Below are 17,736 nucleotides of genomic sequence, written 5' to 3' on the forward strand. Positions count from 1 at the left end.
ATGCTGCATCTGTTAGTTCCGTGTCCTGAAAGTGTGGCTTGTTTTCAATGCTGCATCTGTTAGTTCCGTGTCCTGAAAGTGTGGCTTGTTTTCTATGCTGCATCTGTTAGTTCCGTGTCCTGAAAGTGTGGCTTGATTTCAATGCTGCATCTGTTAGTTCCGTGTCCTGAAAGTGTGGCTTGTTTTCAATGCTTTATGGACGGCATGCTCACGTGTGACATTTTCCCTGTACGTCGGTGTTCTGTTGTTATCACTGTAATCTTCAGCGTCATTCTGTGTCGTTCTGTGTGTCATTTTTTGCTACCTCTAAGCGTCCACCGCTTTGACCAAGAACACCTTGTTTCTTCATATAGACCGATTTTGACGCTTCAAGCCAAGAAGGCCGGGGTTAAAGTTTTAATTGTCAAATGTGTACACAAAGATATGTTTGGCTTAACCTAATGTTTCCAGCGATGTATGTTGGACAAGTGAAGGTGAATATAGTCAGACACTAAATGGATTATTGTTAAGCTAAGGTTGCCATGCCGAGTGAGTGGTTCTACTCTGGAGTGTACCTGGCTCTTTGCTGCTTAACGTCATGTCACTCAGCTCCCACGTCAGGTTCCATGTGACGTTGTCTGTGCCACGTGCCATGTTTGTGCAGGAGTGTGACGGGAAGCTGATGACGACATATCACTCAACACCCACGTGATGTTGTCTGTACTACGTGTCATGTTTGTGCAGGAGTGTGACGGGAAGCTGGTGACGACATATCACTCAACACCCACGTGATGTTGTCTGTGCTACGTGTCACGTTTGTGCAGGAGTGTTACGACATGAAACTGATGACGTCATATCAATCAACACCCACGTGATGTTGTCTCTACTACGTGTCATGTTTGTGCAGGAGTGTGACGACATGAAGCTGATGACGTCATATCAATCAACACCAACGTGAGTGACGTCTGTGCCACGTGTCATGTTTGTGCAGGAGTGTGACGACATGAAGCTGATGACGTCATATCAATCAACACCCACGTACGTGACGTTGTCTGTGCTAGGGGCCATGTTTGTGCAGGCGTGTGAGGGCATGAAGCTACTGACGTCACATCACTCAACGCCCATGTGACGTTGTCTGTGCCACGTGTCATTTTTGTGCAGGAGTGTGACGGGAAGCTGATGACGTCATATCACTAAACACCCACGTGATGTTGTCAGTGCTACGTGTCACGTTTGTGCAGGAGTGTGACGAAATGAAGCTGATGACGTCATTTCAATCAACACCCACGTGACGTTGTCTGTGCTACGTGTCATGTTTGTGCAGGAGTGTGACGACATGAAGCTGATGACGTCATTTCAATCAACACCCACGTGACGTTGTCTGTGCTACGTGCCATGTTTGTGCAGGAGTGTGACGGCATGAAGCTGATGAGCCGTCGTCTGTTCGAAAAGCCAAACACCATAGAGGAGCTGGTGGAGCTGAGAGACTGGATCAAATCCATCCCTGAGAAACTGAGGGAACACCAGGTGTGTTAGTAGTGTATTTTTCTTGTTATGGTAGAGACTGAATCTAAACCATCCCTGAGAAACTGAGGGAACACCAATTGTGTTAGTAGTGTTGTTGTCTTGATATGGTAGAGACTGGATCTAAAACCATCCCTGAGAAACTGAAGGAACACCAGGTGTGTTAGTAGTGTCGTTGTCTTGTTATGGTAGAGACTGGATCAAAACCATCCCTGAGAAACTGAGGGAACACCAGGTGTGTTAGTAGTGACGTTGTCTTGTTATGGTTGAGACTGAATCAAAACCATCCCTGAGAAACTGTGTGAACACCAGGTGTGTTAGTAGTGTCGTTGTCTTGTTATGGTAGAGACTGGATCTAAAACCATCCCTGAGAAACTGAAGGAACACCAGGTGTATTAGTAGTGTCGTTGTCTTGTTATGGAAGAGACTGAATCAAAACCATCTCTGAAAAACTGTGGGAACACCAGGTGTGTTAGTAGTGTCGTTGTCTTGTTATGGTCGAGACTAAATCCAAACCGTGCCTGAGAAACTGTGGGAACAACAGATGTGCGACACCTGAAGGGCAAGGACCCCCGCCTCGCCAGCCCCTCTACCCCAGCTGCCTTTGAAACACTAGGTCCAGCCCCTGTACCCCTGCCTCATGTTGGAAGCCCCTCCCTCTCATACACTAGGTCCAGCCCCTGTACCCCTACCTCATGTTGGAAGCCCCTCCCTCTCATACACTGGGTCCAACCCCTGTACCCTTGCCTCATATTGGAAGCCCCTCCCTCTCATACACTGGGTCCAACCCCTGTACCCCTGCCTCATGTTGGAAGCCCCTCCTTCTCATACACTAGGTCCAGCCCCTGTACCCCTGCCTCATGTTGGAAGCCCCTCCCTCCCATACACTTGGCCCAGCCCCTGTACCCCTGCCTCAAGTTGGAAGCCCCTCCTTCTCAAACACTAGGTCCAGCCCCTGTACCTCTGCCTCATGTTGGAAGCCCCTCCCTCTCATTCACTAGGTCCAGCCCCTGTACCCCTGCCTCATATTGGAAGCCCTTCCCTCTCATACACTAGGTCCAGCCCCTGTACCCCTGCCTCAAGTTGGAAGCCCCTCCCTCTCATACACTAGGTCGAGCCCCTGTACCCCTGCCTCAAGTTGGAAGCCCCTCCCTCTCATACACTAGGTCCAGCCCCTGTACCCCTGCCTCATGTTGGAAGCCCCTCCCTCTCATACACTCGGTCCAGCCCCTGTACCTTTGCCTCATGTTGGAAGCCCCTCCCTCTCATACACTAGGTCCAGCCCCTGTACCCCTGCCTCATGTCGGAAGCCCCTCCCTCTCATACACTAGGTCCAGCCCATGTACCCCTGTCTCATGTTGGAAGCCCCTCATGTTGGAAGCCTCTCTCCCTCTCATACACTAGGTCTAGCCCCTGTACCCCTGTCTCATGTTGGAAGCCCCTCTCTCTCATACACTCGGTCCAGCCCCTGTACCTTTGCCTCATGTTGGAAGCCCCTCCCTCTCATACACTAGGTCCAGCCCCTGTACCCCTGCCTCATGTTGGAAGCCCCTCCCTCTCATACACTAGGTCCAGCCCCTGTACCCCTGCCTCAAGTTGGAAGCCCCTCCCTCTCATACACTAGGTCGAGCCCCTGTACCCCTGCCTCAAGTTGGAAGCCCCTCCCTCTCATACACTAGGTCCAGCCCCTGTACCCCTGCCTCAAGTTGGAAGCCCCTCCCTCTCATACACTTGGTCCAGCCCAGCGGTGTACAGCATGCACAAGTAATCATTGTTTTACTGTATGGAAAAACAATGTAGCAACTAGCCGAGGTTAAGTGCTACGTAAAGTGTGGTCCAGTAAGGTGAACAGTGTATCAGCGGTGACACAACGATGGCGGTGTGTGTTTCAGGATGTGCTGGAAAAGCTGAATGAGGACCACATTGTGCTGGAGGACTTCCTCTACAACCTCTCCAGCGACGACTTCATCGTCAAGTCAGTGCATCGCGCCTCTGCACCACTCTCTGTCTCGACTCTCTCTTGAACTCTATAGTGGTGTGTGTCAACAGGTGTCATACAATAGTGGTGTGTGTCAACAGGTGTCATACTATATAGTGGTGCGTGTCAACAGGTGTCAAACTATAGTGGTGTGTGTCAACAGGTATACTCTAGTGGTGTGTGTCAACAGATGTCATAATATAATGGTGTGTGTCAACAGGTGTCATACTATAGTGGTGTGTGTCAACAGGTATCATACTATAGTGGTGTGTGTCAACAGGTGTCATACTCTAGTGCTGTGTGTCAACAGGTGTCATACAATAGAGCTGTGTGTCAACAGGTGTCATACTTATAGTATAGTGGTGTGTGTCAACAGGTGTCATACTATAGAACTGTGTGTCAACAGGTGGGAGGCTCTCAGCTGGCCCTACAAGATCACACAGACAGTGGAGAAGACGCTCAAGGTGCTGGAGGAGGACGAGGAGAGGTTCCTCAAGCTGCAGGGCGGCGATTCCATCGCCATGGAGGAACGAATCAGCAGCATCGCCGTTAGTACACCCCCTGCCCCTCACACACACACACACACACACACACACACACACACACACACACACACACAATCACACAATCACACACACATACACACACACACACACACACACACACACGCACGAACGCATGTACTCACACACACACACACATACACACACACACACACACACACACAAACATCACACACATACACACTCACTCACACACACACAAATACACACACACACACACACACACACACATACACACACACATATACACACACACACACATATACACACACACACACACACACAAACACACACGCGCACGGACACTCACACATCGTAGTAAGTTCGTCTTAAAAGTACATTGTGTTTTAATGTTATTGGTCAACACCGTATTAGCTGGTCGAACCCGTTCATTTCAGCGAGTGTACTTCAGTTGTCATTGTGCGATGTGTTTGCAATTGTCAAGGAAGATATGAATGGCGACTGCATCATGCGATGTGTGTACAGATGCAAGTGGCTGGCATGCAGATCTACTCTGACATCCATCGAGGCCACGAGTTTGCCAACGAGATGCGGCGAGTGAACAAGAACATGAAGGAGTGCCAGCAGCTCGCATTCGTCTACAACAACAGGGAGCGCCTCTTCGGCATCCCCATCACCAACGTAGGCTGCCCCTGACCTCAGCTTCATCGCACATACTTTCACCTTGTTGGTCTCAAAACAGTCTTAAAGCCGAACATCCATCTCTATGGCACACAGCTTTGTTATAGAACACAGACGGGCGCTGTGGCGGGGTGGTAAGACGTCGGCCTCTTAATCAGAAGGTCGAGGGTTCGAATCCCGGTCGCGGCCGCCTGGTGGGTTAAGTGTGGAGATTTTTCCGATCTCCCAGGTCAACTTATGTGCAGACCTGCTAGTGGCTTATCCTCCTTCGTGTGTACACGCAAGCACAAGACCATGTGCGCACGGAAAAGATCCTGTAATCCATGTCAGAGTTCGGTGGGTTATAGAAACACGAAAATATCCAGCATGCTTCCTCCGAAAGCGGCGTATGGCTGCCTTAATGGCGGGGAAAAAACGGTCATACACGTAAAATTCCACTCGTGCAAAAAACACGAGTGTACGTGGGAGTTTCAGCCCGGCGCACACGAACGCAGAAGAAGAAGAAGTTATAGAACACAGGGGTAGATTTAGCGCTGCACAAAAACTTGTTATAGTACAAGGCCACAGAGGTAGAGTTAGTGCTGCACAGAAACATGTTATAGTACAAGGCCACAGAGCTAGATTTAGCGCTGCACAAAAACTTGTTATTGTACAAGGCCACAGAGGTAGAGTTAGCGCTGCACAGAAACATGTTATAGTACAAGGCCACAGAGCTACATTTAGCGCTGCACAAAAACTTGTCATTGTACAAGGCCACAGAGGTCGAGTTAGCGCGCGCTGCAAGCGACATCGCATGTAGTCTTGGCACAAAAAAAGAACAGCGGATGTTGGCCTTTGAGTTGTTAGGCCAAAAGTTAAGATCTAGAAGCAAAGGGGAGTAAGCGCCCTTTATGTAGACAACAACAGGAGTAAGAGAGAGTTATCGTAACCATTCTCCTGGCACCTAAGAGAAAACAAAAGCATTGACCTGAGTCAGGGACTTTCAACCCCACAAGACAACAGAAGTTAAAGCAAAGTTTTATTGTGTTAGTGACAAGTGCATTGTGACTTAGCACGGAGACACGTAACAGAACGACTGTCTGGTTTCAGTATGACAAGTTTTGTTTGTGACAAGTGCATTGGGACTTAGCACGGAGACACGTAACAGAACGACTGTCTGGTTTCAGTATGACAAGTTTTGTTTGTGACAAGTGCATTGTGACGTAGCACGGAGACACGTAACAGAACGACTGTCTGGTTTCAGTATGACAAGTTTTGTTTGTGACAAGTGCATTGTGACACGTAACAGAACGACTGTCTGGTTTTAGTACAAGTTTTGTTTGTGACAAGTGCATTGAGACTTAGCACGGAGACACGTAACAGAACGACTGTCTGGTTTCAGTATGACAAGTTTTGTTTGTGACAAGTGCATTGTGACACGTAACAGAACGAATGTCTGGTTTCAGTATGACAAGATTTGTTTGTGACAAGTGCATTGTGACACGTAACAGACTGAACGACTGTCTGGTTTCAGTACGATAAGTTTTCTTTGTGACAAGTGCTTTGTGACTAAGCTCGGAGACACGTAACAGAACGACTGTCTGTTTTCAGTTCGACAAGACAGTTTTGTTTGTGACAAGTGCATTGGGACTTAGCACGGAGACTCGTAACATAACGACTGTCTGGTTTCAGTATGACAAGATCAACAAGTTGGCCAAGGAGTTCGAGCCGTACCGCAATCTGTGGATCACGACGTCTGATTGGCTGCGCTGGCAGGAGAGCTGGCTGCACGACCCAATCAGCGGCATCAACCCCGAGGAGGTCGAGCGGATCGTCAACGAGTCGTACAAGAACATCCACAAAGCCGCCAAGTTCTTCGCCAACATTCCGGGTGAGGCTACATGCATGGACAATGTACACAGCTTGCTATGTTGGGTTTGGTGCATCCTATTGTCCAGTTAGGGAATTCCCTGTGAGGCTACATGCATGAACATGTACACAGCTTGCTATGTTGGGTTTGGCGCATCTTATTGTCCTTTGGGAATTCCCGGTGAGGCTACATGCATGAACATGTATACAGTTTGCTATGTTGGGTTTGGCGCATCTTATTGTCCTTGGAGAATTCCCGGTGCAGGGACGTAGCACACCTAATAAAAGTGGTAGGGCGGAAAAAAATGGAAGACAAAATGCTGAGACAGCTAAGGAAATATGGGGCTTACACTACCGCCCCCCACCCCCCCCTTCCCGTCCCCTTGTAATGGTCTAAAAAAGAAAGAAAACATGATGCGATTTCGTGCCTTCTGAGCTCAGTTCCATCTAATCATCTTTCCATCCTCCACCAAACAACGGGCTGGTGAATGTATCAGTGATTATCAATCGACTTACATTTATATCTAAATTCCGATACGTTGAATGTGATGAGCACTTACTTCAAATGACTTTCGTCTTCATTATTGTCTAGTGTGTTAAAAAGCAAGGATTGACAAACTGGTTTACTTCTAAACAAGCAATTTATTGATCCGTCCAGCCATCAACATTGGCAGCCTGAGTGATGACTGAAAAATAGAGGGATTTGTCAGAATATTTTTAGCGCGTTTTCGATCCATCACAACCAGGATGCACACTTGTGTCCATTGTTCAATTCTCTCTCTACATGTTGTTTCATGTGACACTGTTAACCCCACAAGTTACTGTGTTACTCAATTGTTATGGCGTACTTACGGTTGACACACAATCACTCACCCCTCAGTCTGACCCCAGCTTCACACACAGAATATACAAAACATTTCTTACCTCCATTGTTTCTCATGGGAGCAGACGGACGAAGAAGCAATTTTCACTAAATTGGCGCCAATACTTTTATGGCCTGACGGAACTCGTCACGTGTGACGTTCTCGTCAAAATAAGACGTCATCCTATTCCAGCAGTTGACCAAGACTAACACACACACAAAAAACCAAAAAAAACCGACCTTATGCCATCGCGTGAATACTACGTGGGGTGTTCTGTTGGTAGATCCCTCTCTCTCTCTCTCTCTCTCTCTCTCTCTCTCTCTCTCTCTCTCTCTCTCTCTCTCTCTCTCTCTCTCTCTCTCTCTCTCTCTCTCTCTCTCTCTCTCTCTCTCTCTCTCTTCTCTCTCTCTCTCTCTCTCTCTCTCTCTCTCTCTCTCTCTCTCTCTCTCTCTCTCTTTTTTTTTTTTTTTTACGGAAAAAGTGGTCGGGCGGTTGCCCTACATGCCCTACCGGGTGCTACGTCCCTGCGGTGAGGCTACATGCATGAACATGTACACAGCTTGCTATGTTGGGTTTGGCGCATCTTATTGTCCTTAGGGAATTCCCTCAAGGACATTAGGGCTGCTATCCCTTGAGATGCAGTGACAGTATCGCGGATCGCGCTACCCATGTTTCGCGTATTCGTGCTGTACACACCCTGATTCTTTCGCTGTGAGCTTGGGATCTTTATCATGCGCTTTCGTGCGCGCAGGAGTGTTCGAAGAGTCTGCGCAATTGACTCCTGAAAATAAATTTCTTGTCGAGACCCGGGTTCAAACCCACGTCGATGGCAACGAACTGGTTTCAAAGCCATCGCGGCTGTCTGAGCTACGTCCGCCGTCCGAACTTATGCAACTGTTAGCCTGAAGACACTTTTGTCGTCACTAACATGCACCCGTTGTGGGGGGTTTCTCTCCAAAATAAAAAACAAATTTACATTCACAATTTAAAATTATATTGACTCCCTCACAATTACATTTAAACACTTCTCAACAAAAACAAGACTAAGACAACACACACAACTACATGTACAAAACATAGGACTGAAATAACGCTTACATGTAGGACAAGGTGACTGAATCATGAGTGTTGGTTTCAGCGGTGCACGAGATCGCCACCAACATCAAGGGGAAGATCGAGGAGTTCAAACCCCACCTGCCTCTGCTGCAGGGCCTCAGGAACCCCGGCATGCGGGATCGCCACTGGGAGAACGTCAGTACCCCCTGCACTCACATCACATCTTGACATTTCTATGATAACATATCAAAGATCAAGAAACAAGACAGCATGCTACCTCGTACAGACATGGATGTCCGTCAGTATCCCCTGCACTCACATCACATCTTGACATTTCTATGATAACATATCAAAGATCAAGAAACAAGACAGCATGCTACCTCGTACAGACATGGATGTCCGTCAGTATCCCCTGCACTCACGGCAATTGTTTTATGTTGACATTTCTATGACAAAATACCAAACAACACGAAACATGACAGCACAATACAGCCATCTATTGTTTAAGCTGTCAGACATGATGTTATAGCTGGTTCTGTTTCTTTGATTTTAAATGTCAGACATGATGTCATAGCTAGTTCTGTTTCTTTGTTTTAACTGTCAGACATGATATCTTAGCTGGTTCTGTTTCTTTGATTTTAAATGTCAGACATGATGTCATAGCTAGTTCTGTTTCTTTGATTTTAAATGTCAGACATGATGTCATAGCTAGTTCTGTTTCTTTGTTTTAGCTGTCAGACATGATGTCATAGCTGGTCCTGTTTCTTTGTTATTAGCTGTCAGACATGATATCTTAGCTGGTCCTGTTTCTTTGTTTTTAAATGTCAGACATGATGTCATAGCTAGTTCTGTTTCTTTGTTTTAGCTGTCAGACATGATGTCATAGCTGGTCCTGTTTCTTTGTTATTAGCTGTCAGACATGATGTCATAGCTGGTCTTGTTTCTTTGTTTTTAGCTGTCAGACGTGATGTCATAGCGTCATAGCTGGTTCTGTTTCTTTGTTTTAGCTGTCAGACCTGATGTTATAGCTGGTTTTTATATTTAGTCAAGTTTTGACTAAATATTTTAACGTAGAGGGGGGAATCGAGACGAGGGTCGTGGTGTATGTGTGTGTGTGTGTGTGTGTGTGTGTGTGTGTGTGTGTGTGTGTGTGTCTGTGTGTGTGTGTAGAGCGATTCAGACTAAACTACTGGACCGATCTTTATGAAATTTGACATGAGAGTTCCTGGGTATGAAATCCCCGAACGTTTTTTTCCTTTTTTTGATAAATGTCTTTGATGACGTCATATCCGGCTTTTCGTGAAAGTTGAGGCGGCACTGTCACGCCCTCATTTTTCAACCAAATTGGTTCAAATTTTGGTCAAGTAATCTTCGACGAAGCCCGGGGTTCGGTATTGCATTTCAGCTTGGTGGCTTAAAAATTAATTAATGACTTTGGTCATTAAAAATCGGAAAATTGTAAAAAAAAATTAAAATTTATAAAACGATCCAAATTTACGTTTATCTTATTCTCCATCATTTGCTGATTCCAAAAACATATAAATATGTTATATTCGGATTAAAAACAAGCTCTGAAAATTAAATATATAAAAATTATTATCAAAATTAAATTGTCCAAATCAATTTAAAAACACTTTCATCTTATTCCTTGTCGGTTCCTGATTCCAAAAACATATAGATATGATATGTTTGGATTAAAAACACGCTCAGAAAGTTAAAACAAAGAGAGGTACAGAAAAGCGTGCTATCCTTCTTAGCGCAACTACTACCCCGCTCTTCTTGTCAATTTCACTGCCTTTGCCATGAGCGGTGGCCTGACGATGCTACGAGTAAAATGGCATTGCGTTCAGTTTCATTCTGTGAGTTCGACAGCTACTTGACTAAATATTGTATTTTCGCCTTACGCGACTTGTGTTTCTTTGTTTTAACTGTCAGACATGATATCTTAGCTGGTTCTGTTTCTTTGTTTTTAGCTGTCAGACGTGATGTCATAGCTGGTTCTGTTTCTTTGTTTTAGCTGTCAGACCTGATGTTATAGCTGGTTCTGTTTCTGTGTTTTAGCTGTCAGACATGATGTCATAGCTGGTTCTGTTTCTTTGTTTTAGCTGTCAGACATGATGTCATAGCTGGTTCTGTTTCTTTGTTTTAGCTGTCAGACGTGATGTCATAGCTGGTTCTGTTTCTGTGTTTTAGCTGTCAGACATGATGTCATAGCTGGTTCTGTTTCTTTGTTTTAGCTGTCAGACATGATGTTATAGCTGGTTCTGTTTCTTGTTTTAGCTGTCAGACATGATGTCATAGCTGGTTCTGTTTCTTTGTTTTAGCTGTCAGACATGATGTCATCTGGTTCTGTTTCTTTGTTTTAGCTGTCAGACATGATGTCATAGCTGGTTCTGTTTCTGTGTTTTAGCTGTCAGACATGATGTCATAGCTGGTTCTGTTTCTTGTTTTAGCTGTCAGACGTGATGTCATAGCTGGTTCTGTTTCTGTGTTTTAGCTGTCAGACATGATGTCATAGCTGGTTCTGTTTCTGTATTGTAGCTGTCAGACGAGATCGGGATCCCGCTTTGTCCCCGGGCGAGCCTGACGTTCACCAAGTGCCTGGAGCTCAACCTGAGCGAGCATGTTGAGGCCATCAGCAATGTGGGGGAGGTGGCTGGCAAGGAGTACGCCATAGAACTCGTGAGTTTTGTCATCCTTCACCATCCTTGGTCCGTGTTAAAATCCTCATTGGCACAACTATGCTAAATCTGAAATTAAGGGGAGAGGTGGCATGAAAACAAAAAACTTAATGTAGCCTATTTTGATGTATTTTGAAGCATAAAAGCATAAGTCACTTTCATGCTCTTTTTTAGCACCAATTCTTTTGAAAAAAACGATGATTTTTGTCAAAAAAGTCACAAAAAGTGACATTACGCGGTAGCCCTTACTTAACGGCAAGAACGAGAACGTGTGTTGCTTGCCACAGGCCCTGGACAAGATGGAGGCGGAGTGGGAGTTCCTGAACTTCGAGGTGCAGGCCTACAAGAACACGGGCACGTACATCCAGAAGACGTCGGAGGAGATCATCCAGCTGCTGGACGACCAGATCGTCATGACGCAGAGCATCTGCTTCTCGCCCTACAAGGCGGAGTTCGAGAAGCGCATCGACCAGTGGGAGAAAAAACTACGCGTAACACAGGTCTGTATCTGTCAGTCATGCTCTATATCACTGTAATCTGTCTTTCCATCTGCTTCTCGCACTACAAGACGGAGTTTGAGAAGCGCATCGATCAGTGGGAGAAAAAACTGCGTGCCACACAGGTTTGTGTCTGTCAGTCATGCTCTCTGTCACTGTAATCTAGCTGTCTTCCTATCTGCTGCTTGCCCTTAAATGCAGAGGTTGAAAAACGCATCGAGCAGTGGGAGAGGTAACTGCGTGTTACACAGGTGTGTTCATGACTGTTTGCTGCCTGTGATTGTTGCGATAATGAGCTGCACTACAGGCTGTGTCTATTGCTGAGAGTGTTGTGAGGGCTTTCATTATGTGCCACATTTGTCGTTGTCACATCCGTACATGACCGTGACGGGTGTTGGTAACAGTAACAGTGTTGTGTGGCGTGCAGGACGTCCTAGAGGAATGGACCAAGTGTCAGCTGGCCTGGATGTACCTAGATCCCTTCATTGGTTAACACTGTTGTGTGGTGTACAGGATGTTAACATCGTTGTGTGACGTGCAGGACGTCCTGGAGGAGTGGACCAAGTGTCAGCTGGCCTGGATGTACCTAGAGCCCATCTTCAGCAGTGACGACATCACGCGCCAGCTGCCCGTGGAGTCCAAGCGCTATCAGACCATGGACCGCATCTGGCACAAGATCATGGGCCGCTGCAAGAACATTCCCAAGGTCAGGGGCATCCGGGCATTTGTAACACCTGACAGGTGTTGCAAACTTCTCGTGTAGCTTTGTACCGGCTGTGTTGTTTGCGAAGAAATGCACGTGTCTTGACGGTTTTCTAATTTCAGATTCCTGTCAGTGACCTAACTGCCAGCGAACTGTTACAAACTTTAAACCTAACATGGCTGTACACTTTCTTGAAATATAGGTTGAGACATGTAACAGGTCAGAGCTGGTATGCTGGAGTCGAGCTCTGGACAAATAGAGTTTATCACGGACTAAGGTCTCTACCCTCGACTCATGTATACCGGTCCTGTGCAATCTATATATATATATATACGACTTGTGTCTGTGTGTGTGTGTGTGTGTGTGTATCCGCGATGCACGCCCAACGTTCTCGATGGATCTGTTTCAAATTTGGTGCCCATATTTAGGTACACCCCGGACACAACCTGCTCGATGAGATATTTCAACACGTGCTCTCAGCGCGCAGCGCTGAGCCGATTTTGGTTTTTCTCTGGATCTATTCCCAGTACAGTAACTCTTCCTTATCTTCTCCAGTGTTTTCAGCGTTTATATCTCCCTTCCTTTGTGTGGCGTCAATCCATATTCCCGTTTCTATTTTTAGAAGGTCACTGTCGACAACGCTCAATCCATATTCCCGTTATACTATTTTTACTCTTCTCCAGTGTTTTGCGCGTTTATCTCCCTTCCTTCGTGCGGTGCGCCGGCAAAGCCGGCAAAGCCGGCGTTTGCCGGGTCCCCGGCGCAGCCGGGTATTCGGTTCGACTTCTTCCCGGTGAAGCCGTACCCGGCGAAGCGGGTATTCATCTAGTATCATATAGAGATCGTGGAACATGTACTAGCAAAGATATGATGCCATTTATATCATATCAAAGAGTATAGGCTGACAGAGATATGATGCCATTTATATCAGATCAAAGAGCACTGTTGTGACAAATCATCGAGCACTGTGTTATGTGTGCTGTGACAGATCATCGAGCACTGTGTTATGTGTGCTGTGACAGATCATCGAACATTGTCCGGACGAGGGCTTGCTGCGGAACCTGAGGAAGTGCAACGAGCTGTTGGAGCAGGTGCAGAAGGGGTTGAGCGAGTACCTGGAGACCAAGCGCTCCGCCTTCCCCAGGTTCTACTTCCTGTCGGACGACGAGCTGCTGGAGATCCTTTCCCAGACACGTGACCCCACCGCCGTGCAGCCCCACCTCAGGAAGTGCTTCGAGAACGTCTGCAGGGTACGTCACTGCCAGGCCCCTTCTAGTATGCCTCCAGTTTGTCAGTTGCATGTCATTCTATACCTTTCTGTAGGTGACTGTCTAGCTCCACCACGCTGTCTTACACCTTGTGTGCCTCCAGTTTGTCACGTGCTGTCATCCTATACCTTTATGTACGTGACTGTCTATCTCCACCACGCTGTCTTACACCTTGTGTGCCTCCAGTTTGTCACGTGCATGTCATCCTATACCTTTCTGTACGTGACTGTCTATCTCCACCACGCTGTCTTACACAGTGTGTCCCTCCAGTTTGTCACGTGCATGTCATCCTATACCTTTCTGTACGTGACTGTCTATCTCCACCACGCTGTCTTACACAGTGTGTCCCTCCAGTTTGTCACGTGCATGTCATCCTATACCTTTCTGTACGTGACTGTCTATCTCCACCACGCTGTCTTACACAGTGTGTCCCTCCAGTTTGTCACGTGCATGCCATCCTATACCTTTATTTACGTGACTGTCTATCTCCACCACGCTGTCTTACACAGTGTGTCCCTCCAGTTTGTCACGTGCATGTCATCCTATACCTTTCTGTACGTGACTGTCTATCTCCACCACGCTGTCTTACACAGTGTGTGCCTCCAGTTTGTCACGTGCATGTCATCCTATACCTTTCTGTCGGTGACTGTCTATCTCCACCACGCTGTCTTACACCCTGTGTGCCTCCAGTTTGTCACGTGCATGTCATCCTATACCTTTCTGTACGTGACTGTCTATCTCCACCACGCTGTCTTACACAGTGTGTGCCTCCAGTTTGTCACGTGCATGTCATCCTATACCTTTCTGTACGTGACTGTCTATCTCCACCACGCTGTCTTACACCCTGTGTGCCTCCAGTTTGTCACGTGCATGCCATCCTATACCTTTATTTACGTGACTGTCTATCTCCACCACGCTGTCTTACACCCTGTGTACCTCCAGTTTGTCACGTGCATGTCATCCTATACCTTTATGTACGTGACTGTCTATCTCCACCACGCTGTCTTACACCCTGTGTGCCTCCAGTTTGTCTCGTGCATGTCATCCTATACCTTTCTGTCGGTGACTGTCTATCTCCACCACGCTGTCTTACACCCTGTGTGCCTCCAGTTTGTCACGTGCATGCCATCCTATACCTTTATTTACGTGACTGTCTATCTCCACCACGCTGTCTTACACCTTGTGTGCCTCCAGTTTGTCACGTGCATGTCATCCTATACCTTTATGTACGTGACTGTCTATCTCCACCACGCTGTCTTACACAGTGTGTGCCTCCAGTTTGTCACGTGCATGTCATCCTATACCTTTCTGTACGTGACTGTCTATCTCCACCACGCTGTCTTACACAGTGTGTGCCTCCAGTTTGTCACGTGCATGTCATCCTATACCTTTCTGTACGTGACTGTCTATCTCCACTTGCTGTATTACATATAATAGCTTTCCTTTACATCTTTCCATCCTTGCTCTCTCTGTCATGCAAAACCGCTTTTGGTGTCTTTGTTTTCCTAGCTATTGTGTCTCACACTATATTGGTGTCTGTGCGCTTGCTGGTGTACATGCTCAGTATTGGTCATTGTCACATTGTGTGAGGGCTGTCGCCCCTCTCTCCATGTTTCATGTGTGTGTGTGTGTGTTGTGACAGCTTCAATTTGAGGACGACCTGAAGATCACCAAGATGTTCTCCGCGGAGGGCGAGGTGGTGTTGCTGAAGGAGAGCCTGTACCCTGCGGGCAACGTGGAGGACTGGCTGTCCGAGTTGGAGCGCATCATGCGATACAGCGTCAGGGAGATCATTAAGGAGTCCCTGAAGGACTACAAGAAAGTGAGTCTTTGTACACACACACACACATACACACATACACACATACACACGCACACGCGCGCGTGCACACACGCAAACACGCATGCAAGCACGCATGCACACACACACACACACACACACACACTCACACACACACACACACACACACACACACACACACACACACACACACACACACACACACACACTTTAAGATAAGTCGTCCATACTGCAGTCAAACCTTGAAAGTTAGGAATAAATACATTAATAAACAAGTCGCGTAAGGCGAAATTACTACATTTAATCAAGCTGTGGAACTCACAGAATGAAACTGACCGTAGTCCGCCGCTAGTGCAAAAGGCAGTGAAAGTGACGAGCCTGTTTGGCGCGGTAGCGATTGCGCTGTGCTTCATAGCACGCTTTACTGTACCTCTCTTCGTTTTAACTTTCTGAGCGTGTTTTTAATCCAAACATATCATATCTATATGTTTTTGGAATCAGGAACCGACAAGAAATAAGATGAAATAGTTTTTAAAACGATTTCGGAAATTTAATTTTGATCATAATTTTTATATTTTTAATTTTCAGAGCTTGTTTTTAATCCAAATATAACATATGTATATGTTTTTGGAATCAGAAAATGACGCAGAATAAGATGAAATTGTTTTTGGATCGTTTAATAAAAAAATAATTTTAATTACAAGTTTCCGATTTTTAATGACCAAACTCACTCATTAGTTTTTAAGCCACCAAGCTGAAATGCAATACCAAACCCCGGCCTTCGTCGAAGATTGCTTTGCCAAAATTTCAATCAATTTAATGGAAAAATGAGGGTGTGACAGTGCTGCCTCAACTTTTACAAAAAGCCGGATATGACGTCATCAAAGGTATTTATCGAAAAAAAGAAAACAACGTCCGGGGATATCATACCCAGGAACTCTCATGTCAAATTTCATAAAGATCGGCCCAGTAGTTTAGTCTGAATCGCTCTACACACACACACACACACAGACAGACACACATACACACACACACACACACACACACACACACACACACACACACACACACACACACACACATACACCACGACCCTCGTCTCGATTCCCCCCTCTATGTTAAAACATTTAGTCAAAACTTGACTAAATGTAAAAACCAAACATTGATAAACCTAACCTATAACCGAAATAACGACAGACGTTGATGCCCACAGAAAGCACGCACCAAGTGGGTGTTGGACTGGCCGGGACAAGTGGTGATCGCGGTCTGTCAGACTTACTGGAGCTCGGAAATCACTGAAGCCCTGACGGACAACACGCTCAAGCAGAGGTATGCAGTCTCTTACCGAGTTTACTTGTCTTTTCAGGCAAGCCAAAGATTGTTTCGGAAAAGGTGTCTTCACCAAAACAATTGTCTCGAGTGTATATGGAAAGGTGTCATAGTTTACATCCGATTAGTTGATTTCGGGGAAAAATATAAACTGTGTCAGTAACATGGGGTGATGACATACAGGTCTGTGTGAAATAACTGAGATAGGGGTGTCAGTAACATGGGGTGATGACATACAGGTCTGAGTGAAATAACTGAGATAGGGGTGTCAGTAACATGGGGTGATGACATACAGGTCTGAGTGAAATAACTGAGATAGGGGTGTCAGTAACATGGGGTGATGACATACAGGTCTGTGTAAAATAACTGATAAAGGGGTGTCGGTAACATGGGGTGATGACATACAGGTCTGAGTGAAATAACTGAGATAGGGGTGTCAGTAACATGGGGTGATGACATACAGGTCTCAGTGAAATAACTGAGATGGGGGTGTCAGTAACATTGGGTGATGACATACAGGTCTCAGTGAAATAACTGAGATAGGGGTGTCAGTAACATGGGGTGATGACATACAGGTCTGAGTGAAATAACTGAGATAGGGGTGTCAGTAACATAGGGTGATGACATACAGGTCTGAGTGAAAGAACTGAGATAGGGGTGTCAGTAACATGGGGTGATGACATACAGGTCTGAGTGAAATAACTGAGATAGGGGTGTCAGTAACATAGGGTGATGACATACAGGTCTGAGTGAAATAACTGAGATAGGGGTGTCAGTAACATAGGGTGATGACATACAGGTCTGAGTGAAACACCTGCTATAGGGGTGTCAGTAACATGGGGTGATGACATACAGGTCTGAATAAAATAACTGAGATAGGTGTCAGTAACATGGGATGATGACAGACAGGCCTGAGTAAAATAACTGATATAGGGGTTTCAGTAACATGGGGTGATGACCTGATATGTCTGAGTAAAACAACTGCTATAGGGGTGTCAGTAACA

At 46.2% G+C, this 17,736-nt stretch overlaps 1 protein-coding gene across 1 annotated transcript in view; it reads left to right on the forward strand.

The window, feature by feature from the left end:
* LOC138961925 (dynein axonemal heavy chain 1-like) overlaps positions 1–17,736 on the forward strand; it is a 158,284-nt gene that overhangs the window by 38,798 nt on the left and 101,750 nt on the right. The window contains exons 16-27 of the mRNA XM_070333604.1: positions 1,387–1,506; positions 3,396–3,478; positions 3,888–4,029; positions 4,531–4,686; positions 6,358–6,556; positions 8,536–8,648; positions 10,995–11,135; positions 11,422–11,634; positions 12,173–12,337; positions 13,357–13,584; positions 15,245–15,424; positions 16,617–16,732. Of these exons, the coding sequence (XP_070189705.1) occupies positions 1,387–1,506; positions 3,396–3,478; positions 3,888–4,029; positions 4,531–4,686; positions 6,358–6,556; positions 8,536–8,648; positions 10,995–11,135; positions 11,422–11,634; positions 12,173–12,337; positions 13,357–13,584; positions 15,245–15,424; positions 16,617–16,732 (1,856 nt within the window). The remainder of the gene's footprint in view (positions 1–1,386; positions 1,507–3,395; positions 3,479–3,887; positions 4,030–4,530; positions 4,687–6,357; positions 6,557–8,535; positions 8,649–10,994; positions 11,136–11,421; positions 11,635–12,172; positions 12,338–13,356; positions 13,585–15,244; positions 15,425–16,616; positions 16,733–17,736) is intronic.

Source organism: Littorina saxatilis, linkage group LG3 (assembly GCF_037325665.1).
Source record: "Littorina saxatilis isolate snail1 linkage group LG3, US_GU_Lsax_2.0, whole genome shotgun sequence".
NCBI lineage: Eukaryota > Metazoa > Mollusca > Gastropoda > Littorinimorpha > Littorinidae > Littorina > Littorina saxatilis.